This window comes from Protobothrops mucrosquamatus, unplaced genomic scaffold, assembly GCF_001527695.2.
Source record: "Protobothrops mucrosquamatus isolate PMUCROS unplaced genomic scaffold, P.Mucros_1.0 scaffold2139, whole genome shotgun sequence".
In the NCBI taxonomy this organism is placed as follows: domain Eukaryota; kingdom Metazoa; phylum Chordata; class Lepidosauria; order Squamata; family Viperidae; genus Protobothrops; species Protobothrops mucrosquamatus.
This window is the reverse complement of record NW_015388238.1, coordinates 69,862-82,445: the sequence shown is the minus strand read 5'-3', so window position 1 is coordinate 82,445 and position 12,584 is coordinate 69,862. Positions and strand designations below refer to the sequence as shown.

Sequence of the window (12,584 nt, the reverse complement as noted above, 5' to 3'; positions counted from 1 at the left end):
TCAGCAAGCGGGACTGACCTAGGGTGAATTTTAAATAGGGACAATTTTAATGATTTTAATAAGACACAGCTATAAATATTTGGTTTTTAATTGGCTTTTATAGGGGAAATGTTTTATATTGTTTTAACATGCTGTGAGCCGCCCTGAGTCCCATGGGGAGAAGGGCGGCATATAAGTTAAATAAATAAATAAATAAATTAATTAATTAACACAATTGAAGCCAAAAACTGGATTCCTCTCCCCTCAGCACATAGTATCAAAGCACAATTCCGTCCTCCAATTAACAGTCATAAATCACATTCTCCAATTAGTTTGAAATGCAGGCTTTCCCTCCAGTTCTCCAGCCTGGCCAATTCTTATCATCTCTTATTTCAATAACCTTGGTTCACACACTAGGTTCAGTATTGTTATGTCTAGCTAAACTCTCATGCACATTCCTCCCCCCAGCATCATGTAACCCTAACTCTAACTCTAAGAGTAAAACATAAGAAGAAAATGTTAGCAGCGTTGACATCAGTACTGCTTGAATGTCAATGTTTAATGTGAAAGGCAGGAAAAAATCTTTAAATGCAGGGAAAAGGACAATATTTTCTTTTTTCACGAAAGAGAAAACAAATGTGCTTTTGTCTCATCCATTTTTTCATGATTCTGCCCATTTATTTATTTTTTTGAAGCAGGCAGGGTCAAGTACAGTCCCTGCCTGCAGTTTCAATTCTTAAAATGCTGTTCTTGCACTTGAGCAGTTTGGCCTTACTAGGTTGGTTCTGATTCAGTACCGTTGCATGTTATCTCAGGCTGTTGGTTCAGATGTAGCAGCAAATCATTGTTAGGCCTTACAAATCATGATCTGGGACTGCATTGAAGCCACCTGATTTTCGGGAGAGGAAGAGAGAACCTCCATCTAATGAATGTCTCTTTGCCTTGTAGAAGACTCTTTTGATGTCACTCGGGAGGCCATGACCCATCTGGGCATTGACAGTTTCACCCAGAATAATGTTTTTAAGGTCAGTTAAACCTTAATAATAATAATAATAATAATAATAATAATAATAATAATAATAATAAAGTTGGAAGGGACCTTGGAGGTCATCGAGTCCAACCCCCTGCCCAGGCAGGAACCCTATACCATTTCAGACAAACGGCTGTCCAGTCTCTTCTTAAAAACTTCCAGTGTTGGAGCATTCACCGCTTCTGGAGGCAAGGAGTTCCACTGGTTAATTGTTCTAACATTCAGGAAGTTTCTCCTTAGTTCCAGGTTGCTTCTCTCCTTGATTAGTTTCCACCCATTGCTTCTCGTCCTGCCTTCAGGCGCTTTGGAGAATAGCTTGACTCCCTCTTCTTTGTGGCAGCCCCTTGGCTCAGTAGCAGTTGGATTGATTGATTGATTGATCGATTGATAGGATTGGTAAGGCCACCTAATCAGCATGTATTGATCTCTGAGGGTGATTTAGCACGTCTCGAATTTCAACAGCCTGGCTGTCAACTGTCCAGTTGGCATTTCCAGAAAATAAACTCTTGGGGCATGGTTTTACCAAGGTCATAATACTTTACTGAAAAATTAGAAGAAAACGAAACCAGCTCTGGTTTTTGCCGTTCAAAGGCTTGCTTAGTTAAATGATAGACTCCCTCACCCCCACCCACCGGGTGTTCACTTTGTCCAATTGTAATATTTCTTCTTGTTATGGAAACAGTCCACTTCTCCTTCGAGCAGCTGGCCTTGACTCTCAGTTGCCTAGACCAGAGGTCCCCAACCTTTTGGGCACCAGGGACCTCCTCCGTGGAGAGAGGTTTTTCCGCGACCAGAGGGGGCCGTGGTTTTGTGTGCTGCCCGCATCCCACGGATGGGGCTTTGCTTGTTTGTGCAGACCGGTTGCTGGAATGTCGTGACCCGGTACTGGTCCACGGACTGGGGGTTGGAGACCCCTGGCCTAAACATCAGACAGGAAGGCGGTGCAGAGAGTGGTGAGGACGGCTGAAAAGATCATTGGCAGTTCCCTCCCTCCCATCCAGGACATAGCACGGAAGCGCTGCTTGAGCAGGGTCCGTAAGATTATCTGGGGCGCTACACATCCTCTTCACGACCTGTTTTTCTTGTTCCCTTCTGGGAGGGGGGGGCTCCGTGGTATCCGAAGCAGAACATCCAGATTCAGCCATAGTTTCATTCCATACAGCATTAACCTTGTGAACTCTCAAGCTTCCTCCTTCCATTATATGTTCAAGATGGACAGTATTTAATATTCATTTGCTATGTATAAGTAGGGGTGTGGGTCTATACATATGTCGTACATAGTATGTTTAGGTGTGTGTCATGTATGTGTTTCACTTTGAGAACGGACAACTAAATTTCATTTTTGATGTGTGCCGTTGTGTCCACAGTAAAAAAAAATGACAATAAAGGTTATCTTATCTCTCACCTTTGCATTCCATTGTCAAGATATGAGCAAAAGAGAAAATCTAGGTGAAAAGGCGAATTGTTCTTGACACTGGCTTCATGCCCTAGGGGGCTTTTATGCTAGGGTGGGTCTCTTTTCAAATCTTCTGCTGGACAGTTCCTAGTAAACTCAGTTTCTGAGTATGGATCCTTGTTCAGCCCAAAAACATCACCTGTACAGAATACAGAGAAACTAACCAATTTGCGATCTCTTTTTGTTAACAGATACTAGCTGGTCTTCTCCATTTGGGCAATATTCAGTTCTGTGAGTCAGAAGATGAGGCACAACTTTGTGAGTTAGAAGACCTGGCCAAAGGTGAGCTGCCCAAGAGCAAGGTCCTCCAGTCTCAAAAGAACCTTAGTTTCAGCTTTGCCGAATCATGGTTTAACACTGAAGATGGTGTAAAACCAGCCAGCTGGAGCTTATTCAGCAAAGTACGTCATAATATAATGTAGGAACGCAATTGGTTATCCAACAGATCTTTGTATATATCAGTGGTGGCGAACCTATGGCACGGGTGCCAGAGGCGGCACTCGGAGCCCTCTCTGTGGGCACACGTGCCGTTGCCCCAGCCTCGCCTCCCCCCGCGACCCCCTCCTCACCAGCAGCCCCCCTGAAGGAGAGTCGCCCCCCTCCCACGGAGCAGCGCAGCCAAGGACATGGCAGCCAGGCAGCGTAGACAAGACTCTGCCCTCACGCCCCATCGTGCACAGTTGATGCTGCAGGGCTCGGGCAGAGGGCGTGACTGGGTGATTTGTGGCGGGCCCTGGAGGTGGTGAGTGGCCGTGTGGGCAGGCGGGGCAGGGGATGGTTGCTGACTTAGAAAACTTTAGGATGACATTTTCACATTTCGTATTTCTGAACCGGCCATAGATCAAACCAATATATTCTCCTAAGCTTCATACTGTAGAACAGAAATTTATCCAGGCTATTTTAAGAAAAATGGCTGACTTTTTTGTTTTTTAAATGATTCTTTTAAAACAAGGCTTTGCAGAGACTGCTTCCCGGCTTTTAAGAGTGCCTGAGGAGCGTTTGTTGGACACACTCAGGATCCGGACGATAACTGCTGGGAGACAACGGCAGGTGTTCAGGAAGCCTTGTCTCAAGGCAGAGTGTGGAACAAGGAGGGACTGTCTGGCCAAGGTGATTTACGCCAGGTAAGTCCTTAGACCAGCATGGCTGCCTGGGGAATTCTGGGAATTGAAGTCCATACATTTTCAAATGGCCGAGGTTGAAAAACACTGCCTTAGATCAGAGCTTTTCAACCTTTTCACCCATTGTACCACTTTTAGGATATGGCAGTATCCGAGTACCACGAGTTGCCTAGCAAAGTGTCCAAAACCTGATGACCCCCCCCCAAAAAAAGGAAAAAAGTGATGAAGTACAGGTAGTCCTCGACTTACAACAGTTCGCTTAGTAATTGTTCGAAGTTACAATGGCACTGAAAAAAGTGCCCCCCCCAAGGCACAGCTGAGCAAGACACCTGCCTGCCCACCCGGCCGCGCTCTTCCTCCTGTCCGAGGTTTTCATTGTTGCGAGCATTTCTGTTGAGGATTGGCAGCGGGGGTGGGATGGGGGGGTGTTTGGTTTTTATCCCCCCCCCCATCTGCTGGGTGGTTGCAGCAGGTTTTGGTCACTTCACATGACCCTAGGACACTGTGACTGTCATAAATATGAATCAGTTGCCAAGCATTTGAATGTAAATCACAAGACCCTGGAGATGCTGCAACATTCCAGCTGATAGGTGCTTCTTCAGGGCTCAGCAGAAGTGCCAGGATCAGCGCTGAGCTCCAGCTGGATCCTGGCGCTGATCCTGTCGCTTCCACTGAGCCCTGACAGCCCTGCAGCTCCAGCCATCTCTTGCTCAGGCTTGTGCGGTGCTGCCACCGGTTCAGCTCATTCCCCTCCCCCGCTACCACTTTTCTAGGATGGTCACGTACCACCTGCCAGGTGCCAATGTACCCCAGGTGGTACCCGTACCACCGGTTGAAAAGCCCTGCCTTAGATAATACACAAAAGTGTCAAATGTTCATCAAATGTCCGGAAAGCTTATGTTTTCTTTCCTTGTATCCCATTTTAAGATGCCACGTATCCTTGTGATTTTAGCTGTGAGTTTGCTATATTCTCTCGCTATCCTATTCCTTAAAATCTCATTCTGTCATTGAAGCCCCTCTGGAAGGTAAGCTAACTTGGAAGAGAAAGCATAAACTTCATGATCGATTAGCTTCGCTTTGGGTCTTCAGTCCTGCTCATAACACACACCTACAATTCATTATTGGTCTGTGTTTCTGGCTGCTTTGTTGCTATGTAACATTGCTTCTCAGTTTTCCATCTTTCTTGTAGGATCTTTGACTGGCTGGTGTCCGTGATCAATGGAAGCATCTGTGCCTCTAATTCCGTGTGGAACAACTTCATAGGTATTATTTGGGGAGGGGGGATCTCGGATCTATAACTCCTGACAGAACTAGTTAGAATCCACATTAAATAATGTTCTGTACATTAAATCTTCTGCAGTCAGGGAATCTTCCAGTTTCTTTCTGGATGCAATTCAGAATGCTGGTTATTATCTTTAAAGCCTTAAACGGTTTGGGATGAGGCTACTTAGCAGGACCATCCCCCTCTGAGGATAGTTACCCTTTGTCGTTTCAGATAGGGTGGATGTGCTGCAGATCCCTTCTTTTAAATGTTGTAATCTAAGGAGACCTAAGAAGTGTTCCTTCTCTGTAGTGCTCCCTGCCCTGTGGAACACCCTTCCACAAGGGAAACAGCTGCCCTGCCCCTCCTCTTTGCTGTTTTGAAGTCCTAGCTATTCTCATAAGCATTGGGGTAGGCTGAAACCCAACCAGATTATTCATGAAATATGGAATAGTGCTGTCCCAGATGTCATAGCCTTTTTTAAATACAGTTTTTAAAGATTCTTATTTTATGTTTTGGGGGGTTGATTTCTTTTACTGTTTTGTATGCCGCCCAGTGTTTTTCTTGTAACATAAGCAGCTATATAAGGCTCTTAATCAATCAATCAATCAATCAATCAATCAATCTAGATTTGTTATTTTTAAACATTATCTTCCACTAGTGCAGGGGTAGGCCACCTTGGCTCTTTTATGACTCGTGGACTTCAAGTCCCAGAATTCCTGAGCCAGCATGGCTCAGCTTGGAAACCTCTCCCTTTCCCCTCAGCATGGCTGGCTCAGGAATTCTGGGAGTTGAAGTCCACCAGTCATAAAAGAGCCAAGGTTGCCTTCCCCTGCACTAGCCCAAGGACACCCAAAGAGTTTTTGGTTGAACCTCACAAAACTGTAAACTGTACAGTGGTCCCTGGCTTGCAACTTAATGTTTAACAATAGTCTGAAGTTACAACAGCCTTGAAAAAAGTGCACTTTTACAACATGTAATTGCAGTATCCCTGCAGTTATGCGATTTCAATTCAGGTGCTTTGCAGCCAGCTCAAATTTACAACTGGCTGCAGCGTCCTGCAGCCCCATGACTGTGATTTGCAACCTTATCCATTAGAGAAGCTGGATTCACTTAACGACTACATGACTCGCTTAATAACACTGGAAGTTTTTAAGAAGAAACTGGACAGCCATTTGTCCAAAATGGTGTAGGGTTTCCTGCCTGAGCAGGGGGTTGGACCCGATGACCTCCAAGGTCCCTTCCAACTTTATTATTATTATTATTATTATTATTATTATTATTATTATTATTATTATTATTATTATTATTATTATTATTATTATTATTAACCATGGCGATTCACTTTACAACCATCATAAAAAAATGGTCGTCAAATTGGATCTAATCATATAGTAACTTAACTTATGACTTAGTGACAGAAATCCCAGTCCCTAATGTCGTTGTAAATCGAGGATTACCCGAAACCCAAAGATCAACTAGGAAGAAGAGCAGGGAGAAAGGCTGCCTGGATAATGTTCCCAGGGATGATGGTGCAACTTTTCCTTTCCTCTCCTCCAGGTCTGCTAGATGTTTACGGTTTTGAATCCTTTGTGGACAACCACTTAGAACAGCTTTGCATCAATTATGCTAATGAGAAACTGCAGCAGCATTTTGTCAGCCATTTCCTGAAAGCTCAACAGGTAACGCTTTGCAAGTGGATTTTCCCTGCGTGCTCTTCTGCAAGAAAATGAGTTTTTGTATTCTGGGGTCTTTGGCCACCTTGAAATCATCTACTTCCTCCTCGGTTATTTTTGTTCCTCAAGGAAGAATACACCGAAGAAGGTCTTGAATGGTCCTTTGTAAACTACCAAGATAATCAAACCTGTCTGGACGCCATCGAGGGCAATCCTGTTAGCATCTTCTCCTTGCTCAATGAGGTGGGTCTAAAGCAGTGGTTCTCAACCTGTGGGTCGGGAGCCCATTTGGGGTTGATCGGCCATTTCATGGGGGTCGCCAAGCAAGGCTGTCCGCCATTTTTTTTGTCCGCCATTTTTTTTCCCCTTTTCCGGCGGATGCCTTACCTCCCTTGGGCTGGGCCAGCTGGTGGTCGGCCTGCTCCGTCTCTGCCGCTTGCCAGCTACGCCTCGGCCGGCGCAGGGGGCGGAACCACGCATGCACGGCGCTCCCAGGCAGGGAAAGTCCTCGACTTACGACCGGTTGGGTAGTCCTTGACTTACGACCGGTTTAGTCCTCGACTTACGACCGGTTTAGTCCTCGACTTACAACCGGTTGGGGTCGCGGCATTAAAAAGGTTGAGAACCACTGGTCTAAAGCTTCCTTTTTTTTCCTTTTCAAATAAAGTCCATTTAATCATAATTAGAATTCTCCAAAGCAGAAGAGTCTAAACTGGCACCGTAAGACAATATCAATGTAATACAAGACATAAGAAAAAAAATATCTAAAAGGCATAAAGGAGTAACTGATTTAAAGATGCCATTATTGGATTCTCCTCTTTTTGGACTGTATCAAATTACTCATCTGTGCCTAAATTTGGTTGGCTTTGGTCCTCCTCCTCCTCCTCCTCCTCCTCCTCCTCAACCTTTCCCCACTGTGTTCTCTCTTTTTTCTTTGCCAGGCCTGCCGCCTTAACTGGACTTCCAATGCAGCACAGTTTCAAAGTCGGATTGAGATTGCTTTGTCCAAGAACGCCTGTATAAGCCGAGACAAATTTAGGAAGGATCCAAACTTCATCGTGTCCCATTACGCTGGCAGCGTCTGCTATCAAATTGAGAGTATGGTAGAAAAAAATAAGGTACGTTTGGTTTATCACTTGGGTTTGTTAATTTAAATGAGAGATAGTCCTTTTTTTTGGGTAAGTCTCATTTGAAAATGAGGCTAAAATCAAATTCCATTGCTGCAGTTTTTCACGGCTATTTAATTCTTCAGTAAAAGGAAGATTTTGATAGGTTTACTGGATGGGCAATTAAAGAAAAGCATCCAGTTGTTTCATAAAGCAAAACTTAGTTTAAGTCAGTCTCTCTCCTCCCTCCCTCCCTCCCTCCCTCCCTCTCTCTTTCTCTCTCTCTCTCTCTCTGATTTCTAATTATTTTCTGATATAAAAAAAATGTCAGCCTTTTAAAAGAGAGTTGAAAAAATGGGAAGGGTACTGCCAAAGAGAAGTGCTTGAATCTTTGGTAACAGGGAACAATGTAAATTTAAGCCATCATCTATTGATCCTAGAGCCAAAAGAATGCATAATATAACATTCATTGATATATATGAAGGTTTTTTTCCACACTATTCTCTCTAAAGGACTGAGAAAAATTCTCCTGCAGTTTGTCCGACAATAATATGACGGACAATTTTAAAACTGCACACATAAATATTTTATCTCTGGCTGTTGGTTTGGTTCCCCTTTCTGAAGCTTTTGTGGCAATGAACTTTTGCTTACAAATCCCACAAAAGTGTTAAGACAGATATAAAGCTTTCTGTATTTCATGGTTTTTGCCTGGCCTACATAATCAAGCAGAGTGTACATACTCCATCCATTAAGCAGTGACATCTGACAGGAGCTAGGACAGGGGTAGGCAACCTTGGCTCTTTTATGACTCGTGGACTTCAACTCGCAGAATTCCTGAGCCGGCATGGCTCAGGTTGGAAACCTCTCCATTTCTCCTCAGCATGGCTGGCTCAGGAATTCTGGGAGTTGAAGTCCACAAGTCATAAAAGAGCCAAGGTTGCCTACCCCTGAGCTAGGAAGTGGCCTGCTCTGTAGTGGCACCTGCTCTTTGAAACACCAGTCCCCCCAAGATACATTTGGGATGGAGCAAGGACTGGAATTTTTATCAGAAGCCCTTTCTGCTGCAACCCTTAGATCAGGGGTGTCAAACTGCCGGCCCACAGGCCGGTTGCATCATATGGAGGCCGTGTCCATTCCAGCTCCAGCAATGCAAAAAAAGTCATACATCGCGACACGTCACATGACGTGGTGAGTTTGACACCTGTGCCTTAGATGGATTTAGTCATAATAATAATAAAGTTGGAAGGGACCTTGGAGGTCATCTAGTCCAACCCCCTGCTCAGGCAGGAAATCTTATACCATTTCGGACAAATGGCTGTCCAGTCTCTTCTTTAAAACTTCCAGTGTTGGAGCATTCACAGCTTCTGGAGGCAAGTAGTTCCACTGATTAATTGTCCCCACTGTCAGGAAGTTTCTCCTTAGTTCTAGGTTGCTTCTCTCCTTGGTTAGTTTCCATCCGTTGCTTGTTCTATATCAGTGATGGCAAACCTTTTAGAGACCGAGTGCCCAAACTGAAACCCCAAACCCACTTATGCATCGTCAGGTGCTGGGTGGGTGTGGCCCATTGGGTGGGTGTGGCCCATTGGGTGGGCGTGGCTGCGGTGGTAACGGCAGACTGGGTGGGACTAAAAAGTTCAATCAATCAATTCCAACTTTGCAAGATCTTTTTTTTCCCACGAGAAGTTGAAATTGACTGATTGATTGAACCTTTTTTTTTTTTTTTGCACACGGCAGCGGAGACCTAAAGCGAAAAGGTTTTATAAAATCCAGCTGAAGGCCTAGGACTGGGGCGATGGCGCACGTGCCCACAGAGAGGGCTCTGAGTGCCGCCTCTGGCACCCGTGCCATAGGTTCGCCACCACTGTTCTATATGTTTATGGTTCACTATGACAAAGACTGATAATCTGTCTGCTTCTGGTTTTTCTTAAAAAATTCAGGATCCTGTTCCCCCAGAACTGGTCCTGTTGCTGCAACAATCTGAGGATGCCTTGCTTCAGAAGTTATTTCCTGCAGAAGAGTCGAATGCCAAATCTGACGAAAACGATATAAAGACTCAAGCAAAGCCTGCACTTGTCACGGTCGTCTCCAAATTTAAGGTTCATCCCATTTGCAGATTTCAATTTAGGTTGTGCCTTCTTTCCCCCCCCCTCCCCCATGCTTTTCTCCTACAACAGTGATCCCCAAACCTGTGTTTTGTTAAACCAGAGGAGAAGGAAGGGAGATTCTTAAGAGATGAGACATGGATAAGAGAGGCAGGATGGTCTTCTGTGATGTTGTACAAGTAAAGTTCTACATTTAGGCAAGAAAAACCAAATGCACAGGTATAGTATAGGGGGTACCTTGCTCAATAGTAGTAACTGTGAGAGGGACCTCGGAGTCCTAGTGGACAATCACCTAAATATGAGCCAGCAGTGAGTTGTAGCTGCCCAAAAGGCCAACACAGTGCTGCATTAACAGAGGTATAGAATCAAGATCACGTGAAGTGTTAATGTCACTTTACAATGCCTTAGTAAGGCCACACTTGGAATAATTGCATCCAGTTTTGGTCACCACGATGTAAAAAAGATGCTGAGACTCTAGAAAGAGTACAGAGAAGAGCAGCAAAGATGATTAGGGGATTGGAGGCTAGAACGTATAAGGAACGGCTGCTGGAATTGGGTATGTCTAATTTAATGAAGATAAGGACGAGGGAGGACATGATAGCAGTGTTCCAATATCTCAGGGGCTACCACAAAGAAGAGGGAGTCAAGCTGTTCTCCAAAGCGCCTGAAGGCAGGACAAGAAGCAACGGGTGGAAGCTAACCAAAGAGAGAAGCAACCTAGAACTAAGGAGAAACTTCCTGACAGTTAGAACAATTAACCAGTGGAACAACCTGCCTCCAGAAGCGGTGAATGCTCCAACACTGGTTTAAGAAGAGATTGGACAGCCATTTGTCTGAAATGGTATAGGGTTTCCTGCCTGAGCAGGGGGTTGGACTACATGAGCTCCAAGGTCCCTTCCAACTTCATTATTATTATTATTATTAAAGGAGAAATCATTAAAGTGTAGGTACTCCTCACTTAGCAACCATTAATTCATTTGGCCACTTGAAATAGTGACAGAACTGATTAAGTAATACAGGTAATCCTTGACTTACGACCCCAATTGAGCCCAAAATCTCTGTTGCTAAGTTGAGACGGTGGTAAAGTGAGTTTTGCCCCATTTTATGACCTTACTTGCTGTAGCTGTTAAGCGAATAACTGCTGTTTTTAAGTTAATATCATGGCTGATAAGAGAATCTGGCTTCCCCATTGACTTTGCTTGTCGGAAGATCACAAAAGGTGATCCCATAACCCTGGGACACACGGCAACCATCATAATTATGGGTCGCTTGGTAAGCATCTGAATTTTGATCCTGTGACCATGGGGGTAGTACAAGTGTGAAAAAAGGTTGTAAGTCGCGTTTTTCAAGGCCATTGTAACTTCGAACGGTCACGAAAAGAACTGTTGTAAGTCGAGGACTACCTGTACTTTTGACTGGTCCTTGAAGTTCTGGCCATCGCAAGGCCCTGCAGTCCCCTGGTCACGATTTGTGCACTTGGCAACCAGCTCCCACTTACTATGACTGCACCACCTCACAGTCACGTGATCACCATTTGCTGCCTTGCCTGCCGGCTTCCCATAAGCAAAGACAAAGGGGAAGGCAGCAGGAAATATCCATCGCAAGCTATTCCAGTAAGTGTCAAGAGTGAAAATTTGGCAGCTATGTGCCCCTCTCTGTTTTCATCTGGCCATTAAAATAAAGGGGGGGGAGGTGTTGCTTTTGAATGGGTTAGTTAGAGAAACGAAATCTCTCCAGTTCTCTTGGAAACTTGCTGAGAGTCAACAGTCTGGAAACCTTTCAAGGACATTTTAGCAGGTGTGAAGAAGATAGCAGACGGTTCCCATAACAAAGCGACCTTGTTTACATGAGCTATGTGCACATGTTTGGCTGGGAATTATTGTTATATGCCCTGGGATTTTAAAGTTAGTTTTTCCTCGCCTTTACCAGGCCTTGTATTCAATAAACAGTAAGCTTTTCAGAAATGAAAATAATCCTGGATGAATAGAGTAGAGTAGAACAGAACAGAATAGATATTGGAATATAGAATAGAATAGAATAGAATAGAATAGAATAGAATAGAATAGATACTGGAATATAGAATAGAATAGAATAGATATTGGAATAGAATAAATATTGGAATAGATATTGGAATATAGAATAGATATTGGAATATGGAATAGAAAAGAACAGAATAGAATAGAATAGAGCTGGAAGGGACCTTGGAGGTCTTCTAGTCCAGCCCCCTGCTCAAGCAGGAGAACCTACACCATTTCAGACAAACGGTTGTCCAGTCTCTTCTTTATTCGCATACTCGAGCTGTAGGTTGACAGTAAGTCCCTTGGCCTCCCTGTGCTCACATAGTGCCCTGCTCCCCACAGCTTCTTTGCTTTGCTTGCGCATCCTGCTTCCCCCAGGCTTCTAGTGACGCATGATTCAGATGAGTTTAGCAGGCACAGAATGCTGGCTGCAGTGGGAAGGGATATATAAAACCAGGAGAGCTTATGTATTTGGGGTACGTTAGAAAAGAGCCAGGCTAATGGATTGCAACTTTGAGTAATGCATTACGCTGCAATGTTTCATTGCAGATCAGGGTTGTTGTTTTTTTTTCCTTTTCAAAACCCTCAAGGGCCTATTTCTCTTGTTATTCTTGCAGACATCCCTTGAGCGGCTGATGGAGATCCTGCACAGCACCACTCCGCACTACATCCGGTGCATTAAGCCCAATGCAGACTGCCAGGCGGCCCTTTTCAGAAAAGACGAGGTGACTTGCACGCTAATTTTTATTTATGTTTTCCCCTCCACTCCCCCAGGATACCTTATACCAGGGCTTTTCAACCTTTTCACCCATTGTACCACTTTTAGGAGATGGCA

The 12,584-nt window shown here is 44.4% G+C and overlaps 1 protein-coding gene across 1 annotated transcript in view; it reads left to right on the top strand.

The window, feature by feature from the left end:
• MYO19 (myosin XIX) overlaps positions 1-12,584 on the top strand; it is a 49,078-nt gene that overhangs the window by 21,022 nt on the left and 15,472 nt on the right. The window contains exons 9-17 of the mRNA XM_015824140.1: positions 928-1,004; positions 2,657-2,747; positions 3,418-3,589; positions 4,776-4,849; positions 6,408-6,529; positions 6,653-6,766; positions 7,465-7,641; positions 9,567-9,725; positions 12,367-12,474. Of these exons, the coding sequence (XP_015679626.1) occupies positions 928-1,004; positions 2,657-2,747; positions 3,418-3,589; positions 4,776-4,849; positions 6,408-6,529; positions 6,653-6,766; positions 7,465-7,641; positions 9,567-9,725; positions 12,367-12,474 (1,094 nt within the window). The remainder of the gene's footprint in view (positions 1-927; positions 1,005-2,656; positions 2,748-3,417; positions 3,590-4,775; positions 4,850-6,407; positions 6,530-6,652; positions 6,767-7,464; positions 7,642-9,566; positions 9,726-12,366; positions 12,475-12,584) is intronic.